The sequence below is a fragment of the Grammomys surdaster genome, unplaced genomic scaffold, assembly GCF_004785775.1.
Source record: "Grammomys surdaster isolate TR1022 unplaced genomic scaffold, NIH_TR_1.0 279, whole genome shotgun sequence".
In the NCBI taxonomy this organism is placed as follows: Eukaryota; Metazoa; Chordata; class Mammalia; order Rodentia; family Muridae; genus Grammomys; species Grammomys surdaster.
Genome location: NW_021604720.1, coordinates 10,565,895 through 10,579,034, shown reverse-complemented (window position 1 = coordinate 10,579,034; position 13,140 = coordinate 10,565,895). Strand labels below are relative to the sequence as shown.

The 13,140-nt window shown below is 45.6% G+C and overlaps 1 protein-coding gene across 1 annotated transcript in view; it reads right to left on the bottom strand.

The window, feature by feature from the left end:
- Nucleotides 1–6,536, bottom strand: part of Psmc1 (proteasome 26S subunit, ATPase 1) — a 13,584-nt gene extending 7,048 nt beyond the window's left edge. Inside the window, exons 1-6 of the mRNA XM_028777260.1 lie at nt 6,466–6,536; nt 3,707–3,760; nt 2,923–3,019; nt 1,568–1,692; nt 946–1,131; nt 640–768 (exon numbers count right to left, since the gene is read on the bottom strand). Coding sequence (XP_028633093.1) covers nt 640–768; nt 946–1,131; nt 1,568–1,692; nt 2,923–3,019; nt 3,707–3,760; nt 6,466–6,468 — 594 coding nt within the window. The 5' untranslated portion in view covers nt 6,469–6,536. The remainder of the gene's footprint in view (nt 1–639; nt 769–945; nt 1,132–1,567; nt 1,693–2,922; nt 3,020–3,706; nt 3,761–6,465) is intronic.
- Nucleotides 6,537–13,140: the final 6,604 nt, after the last annotated feature.

Here is a 13,140-nt window from a genome sequence, read left to right as displayed (position 1 = left end):
CCTGTGCACACAGGGCCTGCAAAGACTTCCTGACAGCTACCCAAGATCACTAGGGGTCTTCACCCTGTGCACACAGGGCCTGCAAAGACTTCCTGACAGCTACCCACTATCACTAGGGGTCTTTACCCTGTGCACACAGGGCCTCCAGAGACTTCCTTACAGCTACCCACTATCACTAGGGGTCTTCACCCTGTGCCTGGTTCCAGCTGAGAGGTCAGCAGTGGACATCTTTGGTAGTTCTGACTGACTTCCCCACAAAGGGGAAAGGCAGAGCCAGCACATAGCCACCCTGAACCACCATACCTCCCAGGCTCCAGGCACACTCAGGAACAGGGAATATGGTCTGGGCCCAGCACTTGTGAGCCTGTGTAAGTACACAACCGCACAAGTAGGCACAGCTGGGACATCACATTTTCACCCAATACTCACTCAACATTAAATATGCAAAGTGTGAAAATACTACAGGACCATCATATAGTTCAGTGTGATTTCAAGTTCCTAACAGTACTGAGCACATAAAGATCCAGAGCTGGAATTGCTCAATAAAGAAAACAAGCCTGTAAATCAACTCCCAAGCATCCAAACAGGGCAGGTATGAAAACTAAAAGTCTGGAAACCCAGACCCGGTCCTCGCCATACCTTAATTTCCTGGATCTGGTTGTCCAGTCCCCCAATATCTGCGTAGGTTTCCTGGGGGGCCTTTTCCACCTTCATCACTGTGACCAGAGGATCCGTGTCATCCATTAGCACCCCGATCACAGCATGCACCTACAAAAGGATCAAGTCATAACGTGACCATGAGCTCTCTTCAGTCCGTTTATGGTCAGCAGCAGTACCAGTATTTTCCCCCAAAGTGAGTGCTTTGGTGATCCACTTCCAGACAAGCAGTCAGGTCTAAGAGGAAGGACATACGCTTGTGGCTTTCCCTAAAGACCAGCAACTCACCTTGTGGTTGAGCAGGACTGAACAGCCTGGTTCCAGCAGATCCTTGTCTACAAATGACAGGATGCTGACGTAGTGTTCTGAGCCCACAGATGTGGACACAATGGCGTGGTTATCATCAATGATCTCTTCCAGGGTTCCTACAGACATGGGGGTCCCCCTGAGATCATCCACTTTTGATCTCTCCTCCTAATAATAGCCAAGAAAAAAAAAGCAGATTAGACCGTAAGGCAGACGATGCACTTACAAAACATCTGCCTAGAGCGACAAAGCAGTAAATGCTTCTTTTTTCATTCATTCATTTTCTGTGTATGTGTCTCTGAGTGTGCAGAGACAAGAGAATAACTAGCTGTGTGTGCATTCCTGGCTATCTGGAGAGCTGCTGGGGGTTGTCTAGTCCCCGCCTCCTGTCTTGCTGTAGGGTGGCAGGGTGACAGATGTGCACCTTTTCATATTTGGTGCCGGGGTGCAGTCAGTCTCTTCCCTGCTGTGCCATCCCCTGGCTTTAAAAGCTGGCAGTCAGAAGTCTGCAAGGCTCACCCGTGACTCTCACCGATGACAGTTTTAGGTTCTCAACAGAACTCGCTCAGTAAAGAAAAAAAACTACAGAACTTTCTCTACTCACCTCTTGCTTTTCTTCTAACGGTTTCATCTGTTCCTGGTTTCTAATGAACTCCTCCTCCATGAGAAGATAGTCTTTTATTCTCTCTAGTTTCAGTAATTTCAGGCGACACTGGGTGTGAGGTGTTACTGTAATTAAAAAAATAAGGTTTTAGACATTTGGAACTTAAAAGTTTACAATAAAATTTTACTTTATGTTCATCAGAAAGCCATTAAAAAACTTTAAGTTCAGGGCTGGTAAGATGGCTCAGTGGTTGAAGAGCCTGCTGCCAAGCCTGAAGACCTGAGTTCTATCCCTCAGACCCCCATGGTAGAAGGACAGAAGTGATTCTGCAAATTGTGCTGTGACTTCCACATACTGACAACTGTATCTGAGCGCAGGAGTGAGCATGGGCCTCACCCCACATACACACACAAACGAAATCCCTGTGATAAAGGGGCTGAACAGATGGCTCAGCAGTTAAAGAGCATTAGCTGCTCTCCAGAGGACTTGGGTTCAGTTCTTATCACCCACATGACAGCTCAAAACCATGTGCTTGGCAGGTAAAACATTCATATACATAAAATAATTCTTAAAAAAAGAACCTAATAAAAAATAAACTTTAGTTCAGAGAAATCCAGACGTTAACACAGTAATACTTCACGTGCACGAAGGTGTTTGAGACTGGATCAGTAGTTTAAACTCTATTCCCACTGTAGTGCATTAATCCTGAACTTGGGAAGCTAACTCAAGAAGAGCACAAACCTAGGGACACCCTGGACTGCAAAACTGAGCCCCTGCCTCACAGCAAACAAGACCATCAGGATGAAGGCTCTGAGTAAAGGCCTTTCTGTGCAAGCCCATGACCTAAGTTCCATCCTCAGAATGGTGACAGGAGAGAACTAACTTCCAAAAGTTGTCCTCTGACCTTTACATAAACACTGCAGCATGTGTGTACCCTCCATAAAATAACAAAAAAATTAAAAAGCAATAAATGACTTACATGTTCAATACCTCAGAGGGGTTAGCTACTTAGAGACAGTGAATAGGATGTCTTTCTTTCTTTCTCTTTTGAGAAAGGTCTCCCTGTGTAGCCCTGGCTGGTCTGGAACTCAGCGATTGAGTGCTGGGATAACAGATGCACCATGGCTCACCGTGAATGGTTAGCATGAGACAGACTCATGGAACATTGTATTTTAAGATAAAATGTAACTTCTATGCCAACCCAGTAGAGGGCTACAGAGGAGTTAATAAGTAGAATGGGGTTATAACCAGAGCTAGCTTCAGTCTTCCCAGTACTTCCTGCCTTTCTTTGTACTCCATGCCACCTGCAGTTGTTTCCCTGGGGGCCGGGGGACAGCAGAAGAGCAGGGCATTACCCAGTGGCAGTTTGCTGGCAGCATCTGGTCCCTTTGTTTTCTTCTTCTTTTTCCCCACTCTAGTTGGGACAGGAGGTTCGTATTTCTTTTTCTTGTCCTTCAGTTTTTAGAAGAGTAGGAAAAAGACGTCACATGGAAACCAGGAAAGAACATTTATTCTTGTATTGCTACCATCTATTTCTAGGGCTACAAGTGTTATCAACTTTTAGGATATTTAAGATAACTATTCCTTTTATTAATTTTTTAAATTAAAATAAAGTTACATTATTTCCTTCTTTTCTCTCATCCCACCTCACCCCATGGCCTCTTTTTGATTATGGCTACACACACACACACACACACACACACACACACACACACCCTACTGAGTCTACAAAATGACCACTTTTAAAAAGATTTCACATTCCGGCTCTCTTCGTCAGTAAGACCTAGCTGCAGCAAATAAGTGTAATCTCTTTATAGAAATGGCAGTGCCTCAGATTTTTTCAGTAAGTAGACAGAGGTCAGAAATGAGTTACTTGCCACGCTTGATCCCAGTTCTCACACCTCAGTAAGTTAAACACTTGTAGGTGATCTACTTTAAAACTTCCACAATATTCATGCTTTAAAAAAATCATTAACTCAGGGCAGTAAGTTCTTTAGAAATGAAACAAGTTATCCATTTATACACAAGGTTACTGAGATAACTACATCACTTTGCTTCTTAAGGTTTGTGGCACCATAAAGAACTTGCTGAGCCCTAAGGCAGTTTCTAGGGCACGATCACCTCTTGCTTATTATTTACCTTGTCATCCTTCTTGCCACCCCCAGGACCATGGCCACCACTCTGACTTTGACCCTGGGGGATAAAAAAGACAGACACACATAAATTCAGAATACGATCACTTCGGAAGAACATCCTACTGGTACTGTGAGCCTAAAACACAAGCACATATGCACTGTGACGTGTGGAAACCAAGGACCTGGCAGGCCAGGTATGCACTGACCAAGAACCACTGGATGCTGAAGAGCAGGTAAGGAAGCTGGCGGTTAGAGAGCACCTCTCTCAACCAGGAGCTTCATTTTGACTTGCTATCCTCTGACATAAGCTACACCCCAGACTATGAAAGCTGTCACATCATGTCACGTCACCCATATTCCATGGCCATTTGTTCTCTCTCCAGAGATCCACAGGACCCAGAAGACTTTCAACAGCAACTTACCAAGCTCCTATCCTGACAGCCTGGGTCTCCTGGACAATTCTCTCTTCCCAATCTTAAAGTGTATGAAAAGCTCACCAGAATTTCTGATTTTAAAACAATGCTTAACACGGGGCAATGACTCAAATGGTGGTGCTTTAACTTCTTGTGTAAAAATACGTGGTTTAGTGCATGCGTGGGCACATGCCTCCATGCCAGGACACACATGAGGAAGCCAGAGGACAACTTCCAGGGACTCAGTCTTTCCTTCTGCCTTGTGAGTCCTGGAAAGAAACTCAAGTTGTCAGGCTTAATGTCAAGAGCCATCTCGTGTGCCCAATGGTTGTGTCTGAACAGGGGTAACCGTGGAGTTTCTGAGTCACCCCTGGGGAGGCCCCCATCACTACAACACTGGAGCTTCAGTATCAAGACAGAGCAACCACACCAGGTTACCAGGCAGAAGTAATGCCAAGCATATTCCAACACATGCAAGGCTCTGAAAACTTTGTGTTTTACTCTGAAAATAGTTAAGGGCTGAAAAGAGATTCTGGGAGACATAGTTGTATTGAAATAGGATGTGCAAGTTAGAGCCTTTAACAACCTCTTACTTCAGGGGATCTTGCTCGTGGCTGGCACAGCCAGTGTCTGGGAGGTGTTTGTTATGGGCCCAACTGTGTGCTAGCTAGTTTTCCTTCACTACCATGAATTCAGCACAATCCCAAAATAGGTTTCATTATTCCTGCCACAGATGAATTACTGAGGAGTCTGGGAAGGTGGCCTGTGGGTAGGTCAGGCTCCTCCACTGAACTCTGGGGTCAAGTGGAAACTCTTTCTTCTCACTCACTGCTGAGAATGAATACAGCAAGTATATCCTTATCACTTCAATGAATTAAGTTCTAACAATATACTACAGGGTCAGGATTGTTACAGTGTGGCTTCACGGTGGTGACAGTGGTGGTCCAAGCCTACTCTGGTTATGAATTTGCTCTAAACTCCCTAGTTCAGCATCCCTAGTCCTTGCCAAACCTAGCCTTCCCAGGTTCATTTACTGTTCCCACATCTTTCCCATTTGGTTCCAGTGAAAGACATTTTCCTTATCTCGGAGACGACTTCCATGTTTCTCAGCCTCAAAGAATAAGAGCGAAATCTTTTATAAAGCTCCTAAATTATGCTGAACAGTGTGCTAAACATTCTTGGAATAATATCTCATTTGACTTTAATGAGATTTTTTTTTAATTGTGTGTGTGTGGGGGGGGGGTTGGGGTGGGTACTAGAAGAAGGTGTTAGATTCCTTGGAGATGGAGTTACAGAAGGTTCTGGAACCTCCTGGCATCAGTGCTGGGAACCAAACTTGAGTTCTCTGAAAGAGCAGCAAGTGCTCTTAATCCCTGAACCAATTGATTCTTAAAGTCCCCCTAATATACAGACAGATAAAAGGATCAAGGTCCAGAGATGTTAATGGACTTGTATATTGTCACAAAGCTTGTTAGATAGACATCACACTAAATTCTGTTGTATAGCAAACACTGAATGTCTCTCAACTGCTCTAGAAAAGAAAGGATTTGTCCCACCGATGGCCACTTACTCCATTTCCGTTTCTTCATTAAAATAGGGACATTAATAATAATCTTCGGGGTTGTTCTAAGAAATAAGAACAACTCTGGGAAAAAGCTGGGCACACGTTCGGAATACTTTTCAAAGTCTTCACAGGTCTTTTGTGTGTTCTGGCCTTCACCCACATTCAGAAACACCGGCCTAGCAGCTCATGATGCAGGCGGGCTTCAGGGCTGCCTCCTGTTGCATTTTCTGACCCGCTGCCCTGCTCCTGCTTCACTCAGATATCAGCACGGATTACTCCCTTACAACCTTAATTTTAGGCCTCTACTCAGATTTCACACCCTTCGCTGACACCCTATCAAAAACGGCCACCTTCTTACAACACAGCCACATCATGATCTGGCTCGGTCCTGTTCCCTGACATGTTTATTGTCTCCCTTCTCTAGAATGGAAGCGACATCAACCGTGCTCGCCCGGTACTCTCTGTGCCTACATCTGAATCCACCAAACTGAAGAGCGCTGAGCTGTCGGCGGATAAATACTACGCTGGCTCTGCAGCTCAGCCGCTGTCCCCAGCGTCGGCCGGGCTGTCCCGCTCGGCTCTACCCCTTCAGCGCCTACTCGACCGGTACACAGCAGGTCCGCCGCGTAGCTCCCCGGGCGCCGTGCGTCCTGCCTGCGTCCGCCGAGGAGTGCCACAGGCTCCGACCCACGGGCCGTGATCAACTCGAGCGGCGCATCGCTTCGTCCTCCCGCCTTGGGGCGCTTCGGTGCCCGCGACTACCAGCCGAAACCCTTAGTCACTCACCATCTTCCTTCAGCCGTCCAAGTCGCCACCGCCGGAAGTGCATCCACCAAAACGACCCCGTCAGAACGGAAGTGACTTTAAAAAAAGGCTACGGAAGCCTATCGGGACCAACTTTCTCACGGGCGAAGTTGAGCACGAAGGGCTTATTTCGGCGGTTTGGTACGAGGATTGGTTAAACGTGGGCAAAACTTAAAGTAGTTTACTTGAGGGAAATCTAAGTAGCTGCTGTTGGACTTTTGTCAGTAACTTAAGACAATGATCTTGGATGTTAAAGACTTCGGGAAAATTTGAAAATTTGAAAACTTTAAAAGAATGCAAAATCATAATTGGGAAGAAGTATTTGTGTCAAGCAGGAATGGCACTTGGGTCTGAGAAGTTGATCTGTACACAGCATTTATGTTCTTCTTTAGTTTCTGGAATTTGCCAGCTCTCTTGAGAATATTTCTTTGCCTAAAGTCATCTAAATTTGTGGGTTTTTTTTTTTTATTATTTTTTTCCTTCCCACTGATGACCAGGGACGGCGGATGGTGGCTAATACTATGTTAAAATTACCCTTGAAGATCTGGAGAAATGGCTCAGCAGCAAAGAGAAGGGGACCCACATGGCGGCTAACAACTATCCAGGGCACCTGTAAGCGTGTGGTGCACAAACTCATACATGTATTATTTTATTAAATAAAATAATTAAAAATAGACCGGACACTGAAAGTCCAGAGAGTTCGAGTGACACTGAGAAGGGACACAAACCTCGTTTGGGACCCTGGGCAGGTATTACACATTGCTATTAATTAGTGTTATTGGCGTTAACAATACATTCTTTAGGTTATCAATGTAAGTACTCCTTGTGTTCCTATTCCTAAGTGAGAGTTTGAGGGATAGGAAATCTGACGCCCTAATTAGCGGCTACCTTGAACAAAAGGATGGTTAGTCAAACAGCCCGCAGGCCTGGCTGTTTTGAATACTCCACAGACACAGACTGAGAAAGCTATACACAATCACAGTCATTGCATCAGCTGTTTCAAACACTTTGTATCAGACTTTTTGCTGCCACCTCAATGAACTCCAGAAGACCCTGGAGTCATTTCTACCTAGGCCAGATGGGATTCATTTCCTCTGATGGTCCAGCAGACAGAAACTGTTGTGTTGTAAGGCAGATGTTAAGGAAGAAAGGTGATTGGTGCCAGCACAAACCTTCACACACGGGTGTGCTATGGTTATCCAAATCCCTTTCTCTTGCTAGATAGACAGGCTGCTCCAAGCTTGCTCAGTGAGTTGGCTGGAGGACACTCCTATGCTGCCTCCCTGGATGTGATAACACGAGGCTCAGTAGAAGTCTTCCTTCTGTCTTGTCTTACCTGCTTTGGTGGTAAAGGAAGAAAGTTAAATTTACTCTCCGGAGGCTGGAGACATGAACTGGTAGCACGAAGCAAGAAGCATCACGTGCAGCAGATCCGTGGTGACAGCAAAGGCGGTGGGCCAGCAGCGGCTGCAACGCTTCGATCTCGTGATTGGCAGCTGGGCAATTGGCAGGCCGTAACTGGATTGTTTGACAGCAGTCTGAGACAGAGGAAGAAGGGTGATGGAAGCAGAGAGCTGGCAAGAAGGATTGGAGATCTGAAAAAGGCACAGAGTGGGTAGAGGCAGGAGGACTCTGAGTTGGAGGCCAGCTTGGACCCTGCTGAAAAAGAAATAAACAGACGATAAATTCCTCTATAGGCAGGCAGGTGTCTGTGAGCTGGAAGCCTGCCTGGTCTACGTAGCAAGTTCCAGGCTAGCCAGGGCTACATAGTCTCTGTCCTTGAGGCAAAAGAGTTACGAGTGGAAAAGTTTAAAGGACTCTGGTCTGTATTAAATGTGGCGTACTATAAGGGTGGCATTGGCTGGCATGTCTAGGAATGCAACCCTAATGTGACTGAGAGGACAGGAGGCTCCCTAGGAAGTCAGCACACACATCATCAATGCTTAAGACTTGCCTTCTGTGGGACATACAGCAGGCAGAAGCACCTCAGTCACGTGATTTTTAAAATCTCTCTCTTCTCCCTGCCCCCACAGTCGTCACGGGAACTCCCCCTCCCCAGGCACCAGGAGAGACTTTGCTAACTCAGCTTGCGTTTACTTGTCTGTCATGGAGTAAACGTACATTTTGTGGGTTTGTTGCTGTTGTTCTATTATTTTCTATTCCTTGGGTCCTCTTGAGAGAGGTGGTGTGGGTACTAATTCAGCCAAGGAGAAGCTGCATGCTTTAGAAGTTAGGGGTGGGGATATGGAGAAGGGGAGAGGGCGGAGATTATGAATAGTCACACATGATGGTTTGAATGAGAATGTCTCGGCTAACGTCACCACAATGAGACCCAAGCTAGACGAAGCCTCCCCGCCCCCATGTCTGGGCTTCTCATGGTCATCTTGTGGCTTTGCCTCTGCCCCACGTCAGTGCGCCACTTCGGTCAATGACGCAGCTCAGATCTCTTGTTCTTGGTGTGACATCCATGTAGCGGCTAGTTTCTGGACACTCACCATGCTCCAGGCTCTCCCGAGGGGGCTGGGGATAACAAGCAGGCAGAAAACAAAGTTTCCCTGATGAATTTTATAATAAGCAAGTAAATTGTATAGCACGCCGTACGATAATAAATATGATAGAGAAAGTTGGACAGGATGAAGACTGCAGCCATGGTGGGGTGGGCTCTTTAGATGGCGGGTGTTGGTAGAAAGCACTGGGATACCTTATCATGGGCTACTTTTTCTTCATTTGGGTCTCAAACCCAGAGCCTCTTAATTGGTGGGAAAGCAGTCTATATTACCTCAACGTGTAAACTGTGTGTTTCAGAAAGCTAGTCGCAGAGTTTCAATTTTTAACCATAAAGAAATTATTAACAGTGAAAGAAATAGATGCTCTTACGTGCATTTAAATATCACATAATGTATGCATGTACCTCAACACCATATACTATTTATTACATTAATGTCTATAAGCTTTACGGTTTTTTTTTGTTTTTTTTTTGAGACAGGGTTTCTCTGTGTAGCCCTGGCTGTCCTGGAACTCACTCTGTAGACCAGGCTGGCCTCGAACTCTCGAACTCTCGAACTCAGAAATCTGCCTGCCTCTGCCTCCCAAGTGCTGGGATTAAAGGCGTGCACCACCACCACCCGGCTAGCTTTATGTTTTTAAATTACAATATCTTAACCTGTGTGTGTGTGCGTGCGTGTGTGTGTGTGTGTGTGTGTGCGCGCGTGCAGATGTGTACATGACACAGCATGCATGTTTAAGTCAGAGGACAGCTTTTTGACCCTGTGGTGGTAGGGTCTCTTTTATTGTTTCTGATGCTGCATGGCATACTCCAGGCTAGCTAGCCTGCATGCTTCTGGTGAACTCTTCTGCCTCCTATCACAGTGTAAGTGTACTGAGATTGCCCACATGAGACACCATATCTGGAAGGAGTCTGGGGCAATTTTAATATTTATGTTATATGTTTGGATTAAAGCATTGTGATTTTTTTTAATTAAGTGAACTTCTTTAATGTATTACTTGAGATGATAATCTGGCATCCAAAGTAAACCTCAGCTTCAGAGCCCTGGCTACACTGCTGTCCGTATGTGTTTCTGGGGAGAAAGACGATTTTCTTTGGTGTCCGACAGGTGAATGCAGTTCAGATACGTATCAGCAGAGGGCGCAGCGAAATCAAATACCATCCCTGATTTGGAGATTGTGGCTTCCAAGAGACTGAGTTCAGTTTATTCTTCTTCCAGGCCGTTGGTTTACTTTCAGACTCTTCTTTACAGCTGGGCTTGTCTGAGAGGACTCTCAGCAGCTTGGCTTGTTTACTCTTGGGAAGAACTGGCCTAGAGAATCAACTATGTTTTCTAATACTGAGTGGCGCGGTGCACGCTTTTAATCCCAACACTCGAGAGACAGGTGGATTTCTGAGTTCGCGGCTAGCTATGTCTACAGAGTGAATTCTAGGACAGCCAGGACTCTAGGGCTACACAGAAGAAACCCTGTCTAAAAAATCAAAACCAAATCAGATGAAACCAAACCCAACAATAATACTAATTACTGTAGTCTTCTCTGCTCTTGGGCTGCAAGAGGGCCTGGGATCTCTCTGTACTAGCGTCGGGGCTGGCCCATTCGTTCTCATCTTGTCTCCTTTAGTCTAGAAGCCTGATGTTTGCACTCCATCACGCTCAGACCCTGTACATGGGGCCTGCTTTTGGATCAGCCCCTTTCCTCACAAGTTAGTCCTGGTTCAAGCTCTTCCGGCTGGGACCACTAATGCTGGACTGGTCAGCACTTCCCAAACTCTGTGGTCACTGGATCTCAGTATTACTGCATTCCCCCATTGGCATCCTCTCTGGAATCCCCAACTCAGACAACTGGTGCAGCCTTATAGAAGGGATGGGGTGTCTTGCTAAGTGTAGATAGTCAGAATTCTCCATAGCCTCTAATAGGGTAGGAGGCATCTCAGATTGGATCAGGCTTCCATTCGCTCTACTCTGCTCATCAAAATAAAATAAAATAAAATAAAATAAAATAAAATAAAATAAAATAAAATAAAATAAAATAAAATAAAATATTTTCTTCGACTAGTAGAAGCCATGTTCATTAAACAAAGTTAAATGTAGAGAAAAGTAGCAATGAGAGAATACAAGGCAGCCATTCTTCTACCGTGCTGAGATCACCCGAGTTAGTGTGGTGTATTCCTGTAGCATTTTCCTTTCATTTGTATAATAATTGATTGTTGTGACTATACAATATAGTTATATAGTATAGCATAAACCTCCCTATGTTTTTTTGTGGGGGAGGGGGAGAGACAGCCCTCATTATATAGCCCAAGGTGGCTTTGCACTCACAATTTAACTGCCTAGGTATAGAATTACAGGCTTGTACCACCACCCTCACCCTCACTCTCTCTCTCTGTCTCTGTCTTTCTCTATCTCTGCCTCTGTCTCTCATTCTCTCTCTCTCTCTCTCTCTCTCTCTCTCTCTCTCTCTCTCTCTCTGTTGTTTTGTAGGTCAGAGGTCAACATGAGTGTTTTTTTCTCAGTGGCTCTCACCCTTGCTTTTCTGAGACAGGGTCTCTCCCTGATCTTGTAGCTCACTGATCCAGCTAGACTGGCTTCTTAGGAAGCCTCTTCCCCCAGACTCCCAGCACTGGGACTCCAATGCTGTGGCTGCATTTTACATGGATGCCAGAGTTCAAACTCATGTTCTCCTGCTTGTATGGCAAGCTCGTGGCCCACCGAGCCTTCTCCCCAGCTCACTTTTCTCTTTTTAGCTGAAGTATCATATTATCATAAATAGTTCCTCTGTGTTATTAACTATATTTTGAAAACATGATTTCTTGATAATCCTGTCTCACTGTGTGAAAGGTGAAAGTTGTCAAAACCAAATTGGAATCCTTGTGTCATCTTTAACAAAAGGAAGGTAAATAGATCCAGAAAGTTATGACGGAAGCATCTTAGGCGTGGTGGCCTCACAGACAGTCACCACGGCAAAACAAGGACAGTTGCCCACCACCTGTCTGCCCAGCCTCAGACAGTAGCCCCATTATGACCCTATGACCAAGGACCATTGCTTCAAAATATCTGCTGTAAGATACTTCTCTCCCTCCCAAGACACTCCCCTGTGGCGGCCTCTTTGAAAGCATGGCATTTTCTGGCACAGTATTTCACTGCAATGCTTGGGCGTTCCCGGAGAGACTTGGGTATTCTGTAGAGACTTTCACTTGGGCTTTTAAAAAGACTGACATGTAATAAGTGTGTGTTGGAAGCCTCCTCCACACCAGGCGCTGTTGTAGGCATGAGAGAACCAATGTCACCACCTTGCAGAGCTGACCTTCCGCCAGTAAAGAAACATTCCACAGAGTGCTAGTCTGCCTATCGGGGTGCACCTAAGCTATCAGACCTGTGTTTACTTCATGTTTTGGAACATTCACAATCGAGAAGGCCTCTGTGCCAGGAAGTTGGGAGCTAAAACCCCAGCTTTAGGCTACATCTTTCTGCCTCCATTTCTTCCATCTTGAAAGTGGGTTTAAAATAGTTGTTTTGTGGATTGAATGAGAGAAAAGGACTCGGCACAAATTGGCTGTTATCATTACTGGAGTGAGTATGCAAAGTCTTTGCGCTCACGTTTATGATAAATTCCTAGAAATATAACGAATGGGCCCAAATGAGCACAGGCGTGTTCCACGTTGCCCGTCATGAAGGCTGGGACATCCTGTGGTCCAGCAGAGGGTCGTGAGGGAGCTGCCTCTTGTCTCGATGCTGCCCCTCGCCCCACATCTACCTGCAGTCTTCGCACTCTCCCCATCCTCTCTCTTTGTCCCCTTTTCTTGCTGCCTCCTCTGCTTTCCCTCTTCCTCCCCTCTTCCTCTTTGGCCCCAGTCCTTGTGAGAGGCTCTCGAAGGTAAATACACAGAACAAAGATGAGTGTTGTATACACATACCCTCCGTGTGTCTGCCCACGAGCCGCCATCATGCAGACTGGAAATAAAAGATTCTCAGCATTCTAGAAACACTCTCAGGCTCTTCTAGTCTATGAATTGCCTTGATTTTCACCATTGTTAGTTTTATTTGTTCTAGAAATTCATAGGGATGACTCTCATGGTCATGGTCATGGGATGACTCCCAACACATTTCTGTGAAAATATAGCTGTATGACACCACTGTCACCACATATTTA